Source organism: Phodopus roborovskii, unplaced genomic scaffold, assembly GCF_943737965.1.
Source record: "Phodopus roborovskii unplaced genomic scaffold, PHOROB, whole genome shotgun sequence".
Classification (NCBI taxonomy): Eukaryota; Metazoa; Chordata; class Mammalia; order Rodentia; family Cricetidae; genus Phodopus; species Phodopus roborovskii.
In genome coordinates, this window is record NW_026126517.1 from 45623706 (window position 1) to 45641006 (window position 17301).

Consider the following 17301-nt stretch of genomic DNA (forward strand, 5'->3'; position numbering starts at 1 on the left):
GGGACAGATTTTAGTACATGTTCTGGGATTTCAGTACTGGTCTGCGGAGGGTCACATTCTGGCTTATAATTTAAGGACTCTGCCTAAATCTCCTGCCATCCCTGGTAATGTCTAAATGTAGGTTAATGTTAGGGTCTGTCAGAGCTTCAATGTGGAGCTGCAAGTCTTTGTCCAGTGTCCCCAACTTGGACAAATGACTCACAGAAGCCAGCATTTCCATAGGTCACTGATACAAACCTGAGCTCCAGGACTGAGCTTTGAACTGCCCATCTATAAAAGAAAATTAGGCCCACATCTCTTTCTCCCCATTTCATAGTAGTTTGAAAGCCTTGATATATGACTTAGGCTGACTCCAGACCTGCAATCCTCCTGCATCAGACTCTAAAGCGCTGAGATTATAGATCTGTGCCACTTCATGCTTAGTGTCTTCTTCTGAAGTGACGTCATTGGTTGATCCAATTCAAGGACTGTGCAACATTCATCTTGTATTTCACCCCCCCACAGCCATTATGATGAATTTTTCAAGTATATTAATTACCTCATCCCTCAGATGATCACTGCTAAAACTGATAAACACCCTTCTAGATCCTGTCTTATACACACATATATTCCTTTTTTTTTTTTTTTTTTTGGTTTTCCTTTTCCTTTTCTGAGACAGGGTTTCTCTGTGTATCCCATACAACTTTAATCTCAGCATGCAGGAAGCACAGGTAGGCAGATCTCTGTGAATCTGAAGCTAGCTGGGTCTAATTAGTGAAACCCTGTCTCAAAAAGAAAAATGAAGAACTAAATAAAAAATCAGATTATACAATCCGTGTTTTTGATTGTATGTTGAGTATTTTTCCCTACATCAGACAGTACTTCCACGCTGTAATTTTAAATGACCACACAGTATTCCCGCAAGTGGACAGAATTGTATTTAACTAGCCCCTTATTGGAAATACAGGGATGACATCTGAATCCTCAGGGCTGACCCAGGATCTAGAAGTAGGGTTTCTGTGTTTAGAGACTACTCTAAAATGTAAGCTGAAGTCAGAGACATTTGTTAACATGTTAGTATGTTTATAGGTATGACCTCACTTTGAAATGAGTGTATAAAAATTTAAAATCATCATCATCATCATTATTAATAATATTATCAATGGACATGAGTGTTTTGCCATGGGAAGTTTTGGGTCCCCTGAAATTAGAGTTATATGCAGGTGTGAGCTGCCGTATGGGTGCTAGGAGTTGAACCCGAGGCCTTGGGAAAAGTAGTCAGTGCTCTTAACCACTGAGCAATCTCTCTAGCCCCATCTTTATTTTTGTGTCCAGAAACTGTAACTTTTTAATGCCCATGAAGCATTAGGATGTGTCCCCTGTCCATCTGTTCTTTGTTTTGCCCCCAGACATCTTAGTTCTGGGCTCCTGAGTGCTCTAGGATGCCTCTGACTTCCTGTGAGACAAGCGGTATGCAGTCTGGGAGTGACCTTGCGAGCTCAGAGACTCCAGAAAACCTACCCAGTTACGGCAAAGACTTTTCATTTTATTAGACAAAGTTATAGTCATGCAGGGGAGAGCCTGCTCTCTGCCTGAATCCTCAAAGCCGAGCTTTCCTGACTTAAACGACATGTGAGGAATATTTCTGGTATAAAATTGGAAACTTTCAGATACCGCTAGGCATTGCTTATCTTTGTAAATACACATGCTCCAATTAAAATAGGTACTGAAACATTTGGGTGGCACTTCAAAACTCCCAATTTAGATTTAATTTAGATTAAAACACTTACTCTTTTTTAATACAGTTGTAAAATTGATTATTAAAGTCACCTATTGAAGATTGAAAGCACAGGATGTGTATTTTCCTTGTGAGACAATCTCGTCTTCAATAAGTATGGTTCTATTAATCAATTAAGCTATTAAACTATAACTGCCATATTAAGCCTGACTCGTTTGTCATGACAGCTGGTATAATTATAGAAATTACACCTAGCCATTTATACAGTCATAATCTTGCAATAAATATAAATAATTGTCTCTATTAATTCATTTTGAAGGTTCTGTCTATTAATTCCCAGTTAAGTGGCAATATGGGGACCTTCATTTAAAATCCTCCTAAATCTTTGTTGTTCATTCCATCTGGCTGCCAGAGTTCCACACACAACCTCCTATGGTTGATTTCAGGAAACAATTCATGAACAAAATAGCCTTTTAAGTACAAATATTTAAAGGGTCGAGGTCTGAGGGCTAATGCTTTCTGGGAAAGAGGGCAATGAGAGGGTCTGTGTTGGGTCTGGAAGAGGGAAGAACTGCTCTTGACATCCTAGTATTGGGCGTGGAAAGAGAACATGGAATTCACTGTATAAAAGTCCCTTAAAGTAGGAGAGTGCGGTGGGATAACTGTTCACAATTGATTCTCCGCAGGAGTGGATGAGGTCACCATTGTCAACATTCTGACCAACCGCAGCAATGCGCAGAGACAGGACATTGCCTTTGCCTATCAGAGAAGGACCAAAAAGGTACTGGACTCTCGGGGTGGAGGGCGGGCCTTGCTGAACTATGTCCTCAGATATTGCCTGTTCTGTTCTTAATTGTGCATATGTGTGTACATCCCTTGCTTGTGTTGCCCTGCATACCCCAGGGTGGCAGGCTCTGGAGCTTCCTAGTGATTCTCCTGTCTTCATTTTCCATCTTGTCACAGGAATGTTTGGGTTAGTTACCACATCTGGATGTTTTTACATCTGGCACCATTACCTGCTGAGCCATCCCGTCCGCTCCCCTCACCCCCCCCCCAATTCTTTCTGTGATTTGTGGCTCTTCTTTAACCAAAAAAGAGCCTTCTAGAACTTTTGGATGTCCAAAGTGTCCATCTTACATCATTGTGAGGGTTGCTACTCACACAGGTACACATGTGGGAGCTGGAACATAAGGGCAACACCTTGGGGCACATGAGGGAGAAATTCTGGAATAGACCACAAGGAATATTGGCGATGGTACCACTTGTCGAAAGTGCTTACTTTGCATTGGGTGCTATGCTTAGTACTTTAGATGTAGCAGCTCATTTCCTCTATTGGCTTCTCATGCTTCTTCATCAGAGGTTGGGAACTTAATTTTAGGATGGCTTCCTCCGCTGGGCATTGATGCTAACAGGGTCTTCTCAGTCACACTGAAGGACTGGGGAGACAACTCAGTTGGTAAAGTGCTTGCCACACTAGCATGAGGATCTGAATTCAATATCGAGCATCCATGTTAAAAAACAAAAATAAACCTACATACACTGGCTTGTCATTGTTACCCCAGGCTAGGGAGTCTAGACGGAAGGATTCTTGAGGTTCTCTGGACAATCCGTCTAGTTGATTCAGAGAGCTCTGAGTTCACTGACAGACCCTGTCTCAAAAAATAGATGGAACTCAATTAAGGAAAACAAACAAACATCAACCTCTGACCTTCGAGTGTAAACACATATGTGCACATGATCATATGCATACACACATGAGATAAACAAATAAACAAGTAAATAACCTGCTTCGCTTCTTCAAATCATTCCAGCTATTGGGCTTGGCTGAATGCTGTGGTCCTGCTATCTTCAGCATGCCTCAATCCTGCTATTTAAGGAGTCTTTGTGTGTTTTCTCCTTTGCTGGTCCACCAGCAGTTAAAAGCAGCTCCCACTTGTTCGTCTTATTTTGCTGCAGCATTGGGGAATTTTATTTTTAAGGATGTGCTACTTAATTTCTTTTTAAACTTATTTTTTGCTATTAAAAGCTTTCCATTTATTCTTGGACGTGCCATGAGTGGCTCCATGCAGCTCCCGTCTTACTCGAGGCCACAGTAGAGGTGACCCGAAAGGATGCCAGAAGAGACTGTATGTTCCTAGAGCTGACATGACCATCAGGTCTTGGGAGTTACAGGTCAAGCCCTGCTGTGGCTTCCTCCTCCATGCTCTGGAGCAGTTGGAAAGGACATAAATAGGAAAACAGCTGACTCCCTTCATCCCACATGCATTAAAATTCCTCTTCCACTAGACTTGTATTAATCTTCAGTGAAGCACAGAGGGGACTGGTTTATGTCTCTAGCTTTCCCAGAGGGCCTGAGAGCCGTGAGAGCCAAGTTCCTGTTGGAACAGGAGGTCTGCCATTCTGGACAGTAGGAAATAACTGCTTGTTCCGTGTGGTCTTGGAACTGTGCTCACACACAGAGCTTGATTTCACATTAGGTAGCTGGAGAACACAGATCCTTCCATCATAGCCTGCTAGCATAAAGATATTATCAGTCATGAGAAGGGTCAGCAAATACACAGGCATTGCCACATGCCAGGGACAGCCTACTGTCCTGATGACTCTTGGTGGCCCAGAATGATTATCTGTAGCAGAAAGATGCCACAGCTGCTTGAGATCATTTCTGAAGGACGCCCTAGCATTTTTTCAGATGTGTTGTTTGTCAAGGTCTAGTCTAGGGGAACAGCAGTTCTCAACCTGTGGGTCATGATCCCATCAGAAAACACAGTTATTTACATTATGGCTCACAACAGTAGCAAAATTACAGTTGTGAAGTAGCAAGGGAAATAATTTTATGGCCCGGGTCACTACAACATGAGGAACTGTATTAAAGGATCTCAGCATTAGGAAGGTTGAGAACCCTGCTCTAGTGGGATGCAGACTGACCCTGCCCAGGTAGTAAGCTGCAGATCTTGGCCCGGCTAGCAAAAGAGGGCCACGAGGAAGGAAGGATGTTTGGATTTTGTGCTTTGCACATTCAAACCAGTACTAGACATGAGGTTTTTCTATACAGAGGACAACTGTTCTCTTATTAATCTCCTCTGGGATTTTTGTTTGTGCAGAGTCCTATTTTGGACATTTTGAGCAATGCAAGTCAAAGTGGAAAAATCCAGTAGGTGCCCAGATGTTGGTTAAGGTTGGAGCAGAGATGGTGGTGGGAAGTGTCAAGGGCAGACTAAGTTGGGATCACTTAACCTCAGGGTTTCAATTTGGAAGGCTGGTGTTATAATTGGTATCTGTTGTTTTAGAAAGACCCTCCTACCACCCATGCATGTTTAGGACAGCAGAAGCCAGAGAAAGATTGTGAATGTGGTCCAATGCTTCCTCAGACCCACATCAGGTCTGATGTACTTGACATATGTGGGTTCGGAAAGACTGTCTCTAAGCCGGCTACACACCACTTCTAGAGGCAGGGACAGGTGGACCTCTAGGAACTGTTGACCAGTGAGCCTACATGCCAAGTTTTAGGCCTATGAGAAACCTTATCTCAAACAGAAAGTGGAGGGCACCAGAGGAATGACACCTAAGCTTGTCTTATTATCTTTACATACATGTATGCCATCATACACGAACACAAGAACATACACACACACACACACACACACACACACACACACACACACACACACAGAGAGAGAGAGAGAGAGAGAGAGAGAGAGAGAGAGAGAACAATTGCAGTTCATTTCATCTATTCAGTACCTATAGCTGGTAAGATGTCCAATCCCCAAGAAAATATCTCTAAGAGTCACCCTGAATTAAGGGTATCTGTCTACGTAGAGAAGTGCTGCCTCAGACCTCTGAATTTATTAAAATTGTGTGTTCACAATGATAGTAGCGCCCTTAAGAAATAATATTCAGCAGGAAGTCAAAAGGGGACTCTAGGGGGCTGGAGTTCACATCACATTCATCAACACCACCTGGATTTGGAGGAGTAGATGGCTCAATATGGGGTGCAGTGTTTTACACAGGGAAGGCTCAGTTCCACTCCCCATCCCGCTAGGACATCTGGTACCTTCTGCAGGCTCCAAGGCCTCACCCTAGACAAACTTCACAGATGCCTTCCGTGGGATCTCAGCAGCCCTGGTGGGTTCTGCTATTCTTCCTACTGCACTTCTTTTCAACTAGACCTTGACCTTGGAAAGTGCTCTGTCTCCTACAGGCTGTCCCCATGGGACTGTGAAGTCCTGCTCTTAGCTCTCTCAGGAACTGTTATGCTACACTGGTTTCTGGCTAGTGATCAATCTGGATATTAAGGGGTTTTGTTACAATGTGGTCTCTGACCTCCTGGTCTGATGAAGGGAATGTAGGGGAGGAAGTGCTCCCCAGACCACAGAGTGAGTGGTCGAAGCCTCACAGCCTGCTTTTTGGACAGAGATGTCTTATTTCTCTCTCACTGGTTTTAAAGTGGATGTTGGTGGTTAGTGTGGCTCTCAAACATCTCCCTTTTGCAGGAGCTTCCATCAGCGCTGAAGTCAGCCTTATCTGGCCACCTGGAGACTGTGATTTTGGGCCTGTTGAAGACACCTGCCCAGTACGACGCTTCTGAATTGAAAGCCTCCATGAAGGTAAACACGTGTGGGATGTCATCTGCCAACTCTCCCATTAATGGATGTGGATTACAGCTTTTTTAGTGTAATTAGGTGATTGTCAGTTGTGTTGAATTCTTATTTGAAGTCATTCCCCCCCCCATTGCTATAAGTTGTGAGGATTTGAACCAAAAATATTTCAATTTATCTCCTTTTTTTTTTTTTTTTTAAAGACTGCAACGAAATTTCCTGATGCTGAGAAGCCAGTTAGCAGCTGCTCAGACTTGGCACCTGGGCGATTGGAATGTCTTTTGGGAAACTGCTTCGTTGATTACACTTCCTCTTTAAGAGGATATATGGGATGTTAAGGAGAAAGAAAAACAGCTTTTGTTTAGCAAAGCTTGCAGATTCTGCCCATGCCTTCCTGGTGCCACTTCCTCTGACTTTCTCACATTCAGTCATGGTCCAAAATTCAGATTTGGGTCCCAAATCAGCAATAGGGTAGGTAGGGCTTGATTTGAGGTTGGAAATGTCACCTGGATTCAGTAGAAAGCTTTGGCAAGGCGCAATATTGTTATTTAAGTTTTGATTTTGAAAAGTTATTTTGAATGTGGGATTTGAGGCTAAATTAGTAAACTCTAGTTTAGATGCACACTTGGATTTCTGTGCCCACCTAAGCCACACAATATTCAATGTAATAGCTATATAAATGTCTAACAGCAGAGCTCAGGGTCCCTTTTCTGTGTGTGCTTGTGACATGTTGGATAATCTGATGCTGCCCTCTGCTGGCACAGCTGGGTAAGGCATCTGTAATGAGGGGAAGCCATATATCACACACAGTTGGGTTGTCATCCTTTCCCCAGAACACACCTGGAATGAGGCACCTTTACACACACACAGGACATCACCAGAGCCCTGGACTTGGTAGCACAAAGCCACTGTAGGACTTGTTAAATGTCTCTTCCGTTCATCAGCATAGCTCAAGTGGCACTCAGTTTATTTGGGAAGGCTAGCTTTGAGTGTCCTAGCTAGGCTGTATCGCAGGGGGAGATAAGAATAGAGCCACGTCAAACCAGTCATGAGATGCATGCTAATAATCCCAGCACTGCAGAGGTGGAGGTGGCGGGGGAGAGCAGAAGTTCAAGGTCATCCTTGCCTAGGTGGGGAGTTTAAGGCCAGGTGGGATACATGAGACCCTGGAGAGAGAGAGAGAGAGAGAGAGAGAGAGAGAGAGAGAGAGAGAGAGAGAGAGAGAGAGAGAGAGAGAGAGAGAGAGAGAGAGGTTTCATTTCATGTCAACAGGTCTTGGTGAAAGTAGCATTCCTGAGAGGGCCAAATCTTTGGGCCTTTGGGGCCATGTATGAGCCAATCTTTCTTTCCTGGGTTTCTTTAACCATCAACACTCACATCAGTTTATCTTATTTTGTCAAGCATCCAGTTAGCTGTGATTCGTATGACTTCCCTGGTCTCTATTATTAGGTCTTATTGACTTGAAGCAGATCTGTGCGAGCTGTCAGTCACTCCACTAATCTAAGTAATTGAACCCAATGAAAGATGCTTTAACAGTGCCATCGTTGACCTGATGCCAGCTTTTCCATTAGCTACCCCGGTTGAGTGACTCTTCTGAAATACACAAATCTTGAAGTGACATTAACTAAAATGATGCTTGCAAAAAAAAAAAAAAAAAAAAAAAAAAAATGTTCACTTCAGGCAACACCAGTGGCAGCGTCTTGCCACGTGTCGTAGGAGAAGTTGCCCCTGTGGTAAGGATTATGGACCAAGCTTTAGGAAATTGCCAAGGTCACCTTTGAAAGCAGAGTGAATTCTCCAATCCTCGGTGATGAAAGGGGTGATACTGTATGCGCATCTCAATTTCCTTCAGTGTCGGGACACGGCGTTTCTTCTGACACATGCCTTAGTGTCAGTTCACATTTCTGTCGTCTTTGGAAAAAAACTGCCTCTCCGTGGAAATATTCAGATGCTTGGTGGTCATCTCGGAATACCCATTCTGAGTGCCGTGCAGACATTTTGCTGACAAGGGAAGAATTTGGGGTTTTGCTGGAACCTGTGAAAAAGTCATGATTAAAAACTCTGGAGGAAGAGTCAAAGATTAGATTAAGACTAAAATTCAAAATTAACTATTAACCCGGGGCTTAGCTTAGATTACACAAGGCACATTTTAAAGGGGCATATACACTCTAATAAATTTAATTAATAGCTGACACACTTTTCATGTGGATAAGTACCTTTCTTATTGTACTAACACCTTATAATTGATTTACATTTTAAACAGCTGTAATTCTACTTAGTTCAAAGTGGTACCTCTATATCCATGAAGACAAGTACTAGAAGACCCGGGTTATTAAGCCTTAACTTTGATCAGGAGGCCAGCTTTGAAACACATGTTTCGCTGAGGTCCTTTCAAGCTCTCCAGCGAGCTCAACAGTGTATAAATTAAACCAGAGCATCTCACTCATTAAACTCTCATTTCCTAAGAAAGTGCCGGTGTCTAGGGTTATTCGGCACTTTTGTTATTCCCTCTTCCTTCACCAAAATATGGGAAAAGTGCAGAGTAATCAAGCAAACATGGAAGTCACACGATTTTTGTTTTCTTTTACTGTTGAGTCATGTTTGCGTTTCAAAGAAGAAAGAAGAATTTTTGCCCTGATGACTCCGTTCTCTGCTAAGTAGATGTTCTAGTCTATGGCAGATGCTTGACAGTGACCACATACCATTTATTGTCTGATGAAGACAACCATTTCCTGTTTATTAAAATAGGGGATGGCCATGATGGAGATTAGCAAAGACAAATGACAAGCAGGAGCCCTTGGACTCCCCTAGCACTGTGGGGCATCTAAGGCTGTCTCTTCTCATTCATTTTTCTTTCTTTCTTCCTTCCTTTCTTTTTTTTTTTTACAGCATAGTTGGACATAGATGTGCCACTTACACTGTCTTGGGATCTGGTGACATGACAAAACAAAACCAAAACCAAAACAAAAAAAACCCATATTTGGTGCTGCAGGAGTAGCGGGGAGATGGCGCTAACAGAGCCATCAGTTTGCAGCAGGCCGAGGGTGAGGAAGGCTGCTGATGTCTTGGCTTCTTGCTTCCCAGGGCCTGGGGACTGATGAGGACTCCCTCATCGAGATCATCTGCTCCAGAACCAACCAGGAGCTGCAGGAGATTAACAGAGTCTACAAGGAAAGTGAGTAGCCTGTTCTGGGGTCCATTCTCTTAGCCCAGCTGCCCCCCCCCCCCGCTCCGTGTGTGTGTGTGTGTGTGTGTGTGTGTGTGTGAGAGAGAGAGAGAGAGAGAGAGAGATAGATAGAGAGAGAGAGGGAGAGAGAGAGAGAGATAGAGAGAGAGAGAGAGAGAGAGAGAGAGAGAGAGAGAGAGAGAGAGAGGAGAGACTAAACCTCTAGAGCTCACCTATTAGGCTAGGCTGGCTGGCCACAAGTCCCTCTGCCTCTCCAGCACTGGGATTACAAGCACACACGTGCCACGTTATGCACACATGCCCAGGTGTCCAGGTGTGCAGGCCAGAGGACAACTCCCAAAGCAGCTGGCCGTGAGGGGGCTGGAGGATAGAGCTCAGTTCTTCAGATGTAGCCCAAGCACTTTTATCTGCTGAGCCCCCTCTCCAGCTTGAGAAACAGTATTTTAGCCAGAAAAGAGCTGGCTGATTAAAGAGAGCCCAAGGACCCCTGGGTGTGATTTAGACTAGTTTGTTGGCACTGACAATCATCCTAACTCTGATATCCTGGGAGTGAACATCCTTCTAGAGACTTCCTCCTCAGATGGGGACCCAGGAATGGATCGTTTTCACACTAGCACAATGCCTGCTTTCTGAGTGGGTGAGAGATGGTTGGGGTTGGTAGTTGGGTGTACCAGTGGGAAGCATCAAGCCAGATGTGTTGTTTTTCTCAGTGTACAAGACCGATCTGGAGAAGGATATCATTTCTGACACATCTGGCGACTTCCGCAAGCTGATGGTCGCCCTTGCAAAGGTTGGTCTCTCAGTCTCCCCCCACCCCTTTGCTTCCTTCCACAGCAGGCACAGCTTCTTCTATACTGGGGAGGGAATTAACTAAATCCTTGTGCCTGCTCAGAAATTCCGTTGCGTTCACCGCTGCAGAGCTGTCATTTTGTTAATAGGATTTCTTATCCTGCAGAACCGTGTGGACAACTGGACTCCGGGACCAGGGGAGGGGTGGGCAGCTCCTAAGCTCTGGCCTGGATTTCTGTGTTAAGCTTCACTCAGTGACTTAAGGAAGGTCACTTTGCCTCTATGTGTGACCTTACTTCTTTCGCCTCTCACCTTTTTTTTTGCATGTGCAAATGTTTGCCTGTGCAGTGCTTTGGAATGTGTGGGGGCCTTTGTGGGCTCTTTGCTAATGTTAGCGCACTAATGCAGATGCAAGGTGTGTCTCCTATGGATCTCTAGTTCTGGCCAGTGTGCTCCTGAACACCTGTCCGTCAAAGGAAGGGGCCTCTTCTCTCAGGCAAATGACACAGGAGTTTGCTGCAGCCTGTCCCACTCACATCTCCACGACAGTGACAACTCTGTGCCTCTCTTGTCTTCATTTGCCTGGGTCTGGGTACCACAGTCCCGAGGTCTTTTTAGAATCCACTTGCATCATTTGCTAATTTGACCAAAACCCATTGCTGCTGCACCCTCCAAAAAGCCCCACCTCCTTTGCCTTGGGCATGTCAACGGTCATCTTCATCACTGTGATTCTGTCCTTCTGCTCTATGCTCCGCCTGGGCGGTGTGTCACTCACCTGCAAGCCGGCCTGACTGCTCTCTGCCAGAGTTTTCCCTTTGTTTGCCCATCACATCAAAATGGCACTCTCGGTGGTCATGTGTTTTAATAGCATACACAGTTTGAGGGAGACACTGAAATGATTTCAGCTTCTCTGGGGTGTGGCTCAGACAATTCTGAGATGCTTACTGGGCATCTCAGGCTTAAAAGCACCTAGGGATGGTTAAAAATGGTGAAGCACAGTGTACCGCTTCCTTCCCTGACGATCTGGCTCTTCCTTGGCCTTGTCTAGAGTAACGTGAGAAAAACTGTGGTGGTGTTTGTACAGGAATGAAGCTATGCAGCTCACCTGAGTTGGTGAGGAAACACCTTCAGCCTTGTGAAAGCACAAAGAGCTAGGTCTGACCTTCTTCCCCGCTCTTTTCCTCTAGGGCAGAAGAGCAGAGGATGGTTCCGTCATTGACTATGAACTGATTGACCAGGATGCCCGGGTATGTGCGAAACTTCTTGGTCTGATTTTACATGGCCTGTGCATTTGGAGGGGGCTGTATCCCACATAACCATTTATTTATATACAATGAATAACCTCAAACTAATATTTGCTATCTCTCAGATTCTCTGGGTCCAGCCTAGGGACTGGATTGGCCAGATGTTTGTGGCTCAAGGTCTCTCATGAGGTTGTAGACAAGATGTTGGTCAGGGCTACAGTTCCTGAGAGTGTGACTGGGTCAAAGGGATCTTCCCTATGTGGTTCATGGGTGACTTACTGTTGGCAAGAGATGTCAGCATGCCTCCCCAGGGCTGCTTCCCCTGAATTGAGTGATTTAAGAAGGAGCCAGAAGCCCTCATGCTTTTATGGCTGAGCCTCAAGTATCACACACTGATACTCTTGTCATATTGTGATCATTAGAAGTGAGTCCATTGATCTAGCCCATGGCCATGGGAGGGGTGGAGCTAAGTAATGTCCCTTACAAGGGAACAATGACCCCTTTGAAACCTCAGCACAGCTGAGAAATGTGAGGTTTGTGTCTACTCTATGGGAACCATACTTGTAATGCTGGTGTCAATTACCAGGTCTGTACCCAGCTCCCATTGGCTCATTCAGGCTTTGAGTGCACGGAATGCTAGGTCCTGACAGCAAGCCAGATGGAGGAGGCAGACAGGACAGGGAAAGGTGACAGAGGCTTGCCCCTTCCTAACAAAGCTGGCTTAGATAGCTAAGAACTAGGTGTGCCTCACTTAGAGGGCCACCAGTCGGGTTATCTCAAAGCATAGCACAAGAGCTGCAGAAAAACCATGTGTCTCAGTCTTAATATCCTCTGTAGTCTGCGGAGTGCTTCCTGTATGTGAGAAAGGTTTCTAATAAGTGCTGGAATTGGCTTTGTGATCTAGAGAGATAGCTCAATGTGGCCCCAGAGACGCCAAAAGTTGGAGCACACTTGTTCCAAGTGGTACATTGTGTGTGTGTGTGGGGGGTCACACCTGCAATGTGGGTTTGTGTGCTCATTTGTCACTTGGAATATATATATATATATATATATATATATATATATATATATATATATAGTACACAGTGTTCTGCCTGCATGTATGCCTGCAGGCCAGCAGAGGGCACCAGATCTCATTACAGACAGTTGTGAGCCACCATGTGGTTGCTAGGAATTGAACTTAGAACCTCTGGAAGAGCATCCAGTGCTTTTAACTTCCGAGCCATCTCTCCAGCCCCTGGCATGGGCTTTTGAGTAGCACTTGCTTGGGGCGGTGTGGCTAACTTTCCCCGGTTGCCTCCATCTCTCACAGGAGCTCTATGATGCCGGGGTGAAAAGGAAAGGAACCGATGTTCCCAAGTGGATCAGCATCATGACGGAGCGCAGTGTGTGCCACCTCCAGAAAGGTGGGTGCTGTGCTAGGGAGGCCTCCATGCCGGCATAGGTGCAGGCCACACTGAGGCTTAGGTCTCCTGGAACAAGTCTCATTCTCCACTGGGCTCTCCCTATTTCTTTTATCAAATCATTTTGTTTCCTTTCTCATTCTGACTCTCTGTCCCCAAATCTGTTCTGTATTTGATGTTAGCTTGTTTCACTGTGTGTGTGTGTGTGTGTGTGCGCGCGCGCGTGTGCATGCGCGCGTGTGTTTGTGTGTGTGTGCGCACGCACCTGTGAGTGTATGTTCATATGGGTGCATGTGTGTGGAGTGTGTGTGGGTGCCAGAGGTAAACCTCAGGTGCCACACCTGAGGAGCCATTCTCCCTGTTTTGTTTTATTTATGAGTTTACCTGGAAGTTCAACAATGAGGCTAGGCAAGCTGGCCAGAGATCACCCACCTATCTGCCACAGTCTTCCCAGCACTGGGATGGCAAGCACACACCACTATGTTTGGCTCTTTTGTTTTTAAGACATGGGTTTTGGGGGTTGAACATAGGTCCTCATGCTTGCAAGACAAACATGTTGTCAACTGAACCTTCTCCCTGTCTCTTGTTGATTTCCCTTTTTACTGGAGGACCATTTGATCTTGCTATGTTTATTGAAGTAGAGGACATGACCAGCTATACTGTTTCTCATGACATCCAGATAGATGGGTTCCAGTCAGAGAGAATGGAGATGGTCACCGTCTGTGGCCTAGGCAGAGCATTAGGATCGGGAGCTAGACCTGGGTCCTCTAGCAGGGGAGGTGCAATTCAGCTCTGGTCTACCAGAGTGACCTCTAACCCATGGCATGACATCTATGATCACCTTCGGGGGTGGTGTCGTTGCTTTCCCTAGTACTTCTGATGTTACTTTTTGCTTTTTTATTTTTTTTTTATTTTAGTGTTCGAAAGGTACAAGAACTACAGCCCTTATGACATGTTGGAGAGCATCAAGAAGGAGGTCAAAGGAGACCTGGAAAATGCCTTCCTGAACCTGGGTAAGCAAGCGTGGCCTCTCCTCCCTGGAAGAAAGGACAGAAATGGGAAGATTGAATGGCCGCTTTCTTACTTCCAGGGAACTTGGGCAGTGCAGTGGCTTTCCAGAGTGTCTTGGGGAATTTTAGGATTGGCTATAGATATGAAGATGTGAAACCAGATAGAGCAGAGAGTTGCCATGGAGGACTAAGTCATGGGGAGAAGAGAGGACTGTGGTGGGGAAGCTCACACATACTCTGGGTCATCACTGTCCTCTACATCTCATGATTGAAAACTCTACAGTGGGTGGAACTTATGTGCGCAGGATTCTGAGTATTCTGTAGCTGTCTACGTTCTGCATCCATGTGACAGGCCCATTCTGGTCAGTGTCTTGGGGCCAGGGAATCATCTTCATTTGCAAGAGAGGCAAATAGCTTCACTCACCCCTGACACTGTATCTTCTCTCTACAGTCCAGTGCATTCAGAACAAACCTCTGTACTTTGCTGACCGGCTGTATGACTCTATGAAGGTAAGGGAGGCTGACCCAGAGGCCCCTCTCCAGTAGGCTCCTCTTCTGTTTGGGCTCAAACAGAATCTTCTTGACTAGCGTCTAGAGCAGTGGTTCTCAGCCTTTCTAATGCACCCCTTTAATACACTTCCTCATGTTGTGGTGACCCCCGACCATAGTCAGCTATTTTCATTGCTACTTGATAACTATAATATACTACTGTTATGAATTGTAAACATCTGATATGCAGGATATCTGATAAATGAAACCCAGAGGGATCTCGACCCACAGGTTGAAATCTGCTGGTTTAGAGGAAGGGTCCCTAATATCTGACAGGAGCATGCTAGCTAGCTGAGATTGTATATGGCGGGTGAGAATCACCAATCCACCTTGGCCTAACTGTTTAAGTATGGAGTGTCATCTGTGGGAAGAGGTTACAGTGGTTTCTGAGTCCTGCTGGGGGTTTCAGTGATGGCCTCCTGTTATCCCCAGGATAAAATCAAACAGGAATCGAGAGATCATCCGCAGGTACTATGCAACAGCTTTCCAGTTCTCTCCCTAAGTCCTGGCAGGAAGCCCTGCAGGCCTTCCATTTTTATCTTCTTGAGGAGAGAGGAAGCTGGAAGCCCAGGCGCCTCAGCTAGCATGCAGTCACATAGCGGATCTATAAGCGTGTGTTCTTCCTGCATGAACTGCCCAGACCATCCCATTCCTCAATCTCACAGTGCTCTGCTTTGCAGACCTTTGCTTTCCCTCTCTGGAGTACTTCCCTTGTTCATGCCACCTTCCTTTTTTTCTTTTCTTTTCTTTTTTCTTGATCTTGTTTTGTTTTGTTTGTCACAGACAACAATTTCCTCAGTGCAGGCTATTCCATGCATTCACACAGAGCCACAGAAACAGCATGCTGGCCCTTCGTCTCTGCATCCTTCAGTGTCAGGAGCCCTTTGTTGCATGTGTAAACTTGCAGGCTGGCCCTCATAAGCACAGAGCTGACTTCTGTGCTGGCTGGAGAGATGGCTCAGCAGTTAAGGGCACACATTGCTCCTACAGAGGGTCTGAATTAGTTCCTAGCATCTGTCTTGAGTCATTCCTAGGCTCCTGAAACTCCAACTACAGGGGATCTGGCGCCCTCGTCTGGCCTGAGTGTGCACCTACATGTACACATACGTGCTCCCACCTCCATACACACACTTAGAGATTTAAAATAAATCTGTAAAAATTCAAATGTTTGGGAATACAAGATACTGATCTTTGTCAAGGGAAGAGTTTCACTATTGTGTGTTTCACTATTTAGTGTTTTTAGGTGAGGCTGGAGAGAGAGAGCAGGCCCTGAGTACCTGCTGCTTTTGTCGAAGAGCGGGGGTTTGGCCCCCAGCACCATGTTGGACAGCTCACAACCATCTGGAACTCCAGCTCCAGGGGATCTGACACTCTCCTGGCCTCCAGAGGAAACCCCTACCCATCCCCTTACACACACACACACACACACACACACCATTTAAAAAAATAGGGATCAATGAGAAAAAAAGAGCAACCACATAGGAGCCAGGAAAATGTGGCCTATGAGTTTTATGATGATAGCATTGTCAGGGGACTTAACTTAATGATCAATTTGACTTTCAGGGCAAGGGGACTCGTGACAAGGTCCTGATTAGAATCATGGTCTCCCGCAGTGAAGTGGACATGTTGAAGATCAGATCTGAATTCAAGAGGAAATACGGCAAATCCCTGTACTACTACATACAGGTAAAGCATATGGCACTGGGCTGGCTCTGCCAGTCATGGTGTGTGTGTGTAGTATGGTGTGTGTGTACGCATGCATGCCTGTGTACATGCATACGGTATATGTGTGTGTGTGTGTGTGTGTGTGTGTGTTTGGTGTGTGTTTGGTGTGTGTTTGGTGTGTGTGTGTGTGTGTGTGGTGGGTGTGTGGTGTGTGTGTGGTGTGTGTGTGGTGTGTGTTTGGTGTGTGTGTGTGTGTGTGGTGGGTGTGTGGTGTGTGTTTGGTGTGTGGTGTGGTGTGGTGTGTGTGTGGTGTATGGTGTGTGTGTGTGTGGTGGGTGTGTGTTTGGTGTGTGTGTGTGTGGTGGGTGTGTGGTGTGTGTTTGGTGTGTGGTGTGGTGTGGTGTGTGTGTGGTGTATGGTGTGTGTGTGTGGTGGGTGTGTGTTTGGTGTGTGTGTGTGTGTGTGGTGGGTGTGTGGTGTGTGTTTGGTGTGTGGTGTGGTGTGGTGTGTGTGTGTGTGTGGTGGGTGTGTGGTGTGTGTGTGTGTGGTGTATGGTGTGTGGTGTATGGTGTGTGGTGTGTGTTTGGTGTGGTGTGTGTTTGGTGTGTGTGTGTGTGTGTGGTGTATGGTGTGTGGTGTGAGTTTGGTGTGTGTGTGTGTGTGTGTGTGTGTGGTGGGTGTGTGGTGTGTGTTTGGTGTGTGTGTGTGTGTGGTGTATGGTGTGTGGTGTGTGTTTGGTGTGGTATGTGTTTGGTGTGTGTGTGTGTGTGGTGTGTGGTGTGTGTTTGGTGTGGTGTGTGTTTGGTGTGTGTGTGGTGTGTCTGGGCAGATGGAGGTACCTGGAGAGAACAGTGACAGAGTGGTGTGTGACCTTCCGTTTTCTCATTTTGTATCAGGGATTTATATTGAAGGTAATCTTTATGATTTGTCATGGACTCTGTAGGTTCAGAGCAGGACTGTACATTTCCTGTATGGGTCACTCACTGTACAGTGGTCATTGGTGTTTATGGTACCAATCCTACAAGACTTGGTGACGACAAAGGGCCAAGGGCATTTTGTCTTCTGTGATACCGCTGCTTCCTGAAGATCCTCAGGAAGACCTGACCCTCGGTCACTCACCGTTTGTTCCTCTTCTGTCAGCC

General features: G+C 45.7%; 1 protein-coding gene across 1 annotated transcript in view; it reads left to right on the top strand.

Annotated features, from left to right (window-relative positions):
* Window positions 1-17301, top strand: part of Anxa2 (annexin A2) — a 40668-nt gene that overhangs the window by 21964 nt on the left and 1403 nt on the right. Inside the window, exons 4-12 of the mRNA XM_051197871.1 lie at window positions 2404-2498; window positions 6208-6321; window positions 9397-9487; window positions 10210-10289; window positions 11476-11535; window positions 12845-12938; window positions 13853-13948; window positions 14397-14455; window positions 16058-16180. Of these exons, the coding sequence (XP_051053828.1) occupies window positions 2404-2498; window positions 6208-6321; window positions 9397-9487; window positions 10210-10289; window positions 11476-11535; window positions 12845-12938; window positions 13853-13948; window positions 14397-14455; window positions 16058-16180 (812 nt within the window). The remainder of the gene's footprint in view (window positions 1-2403; window positions 2499-6207; window positions 6322-9396; window positions 9488-10209; window positions 10290-11475; window positions 11536-12844; window positions 12939-13852; window positions 13949-14396; window positions 14456-16057; window positions 16181-17301) is intronic.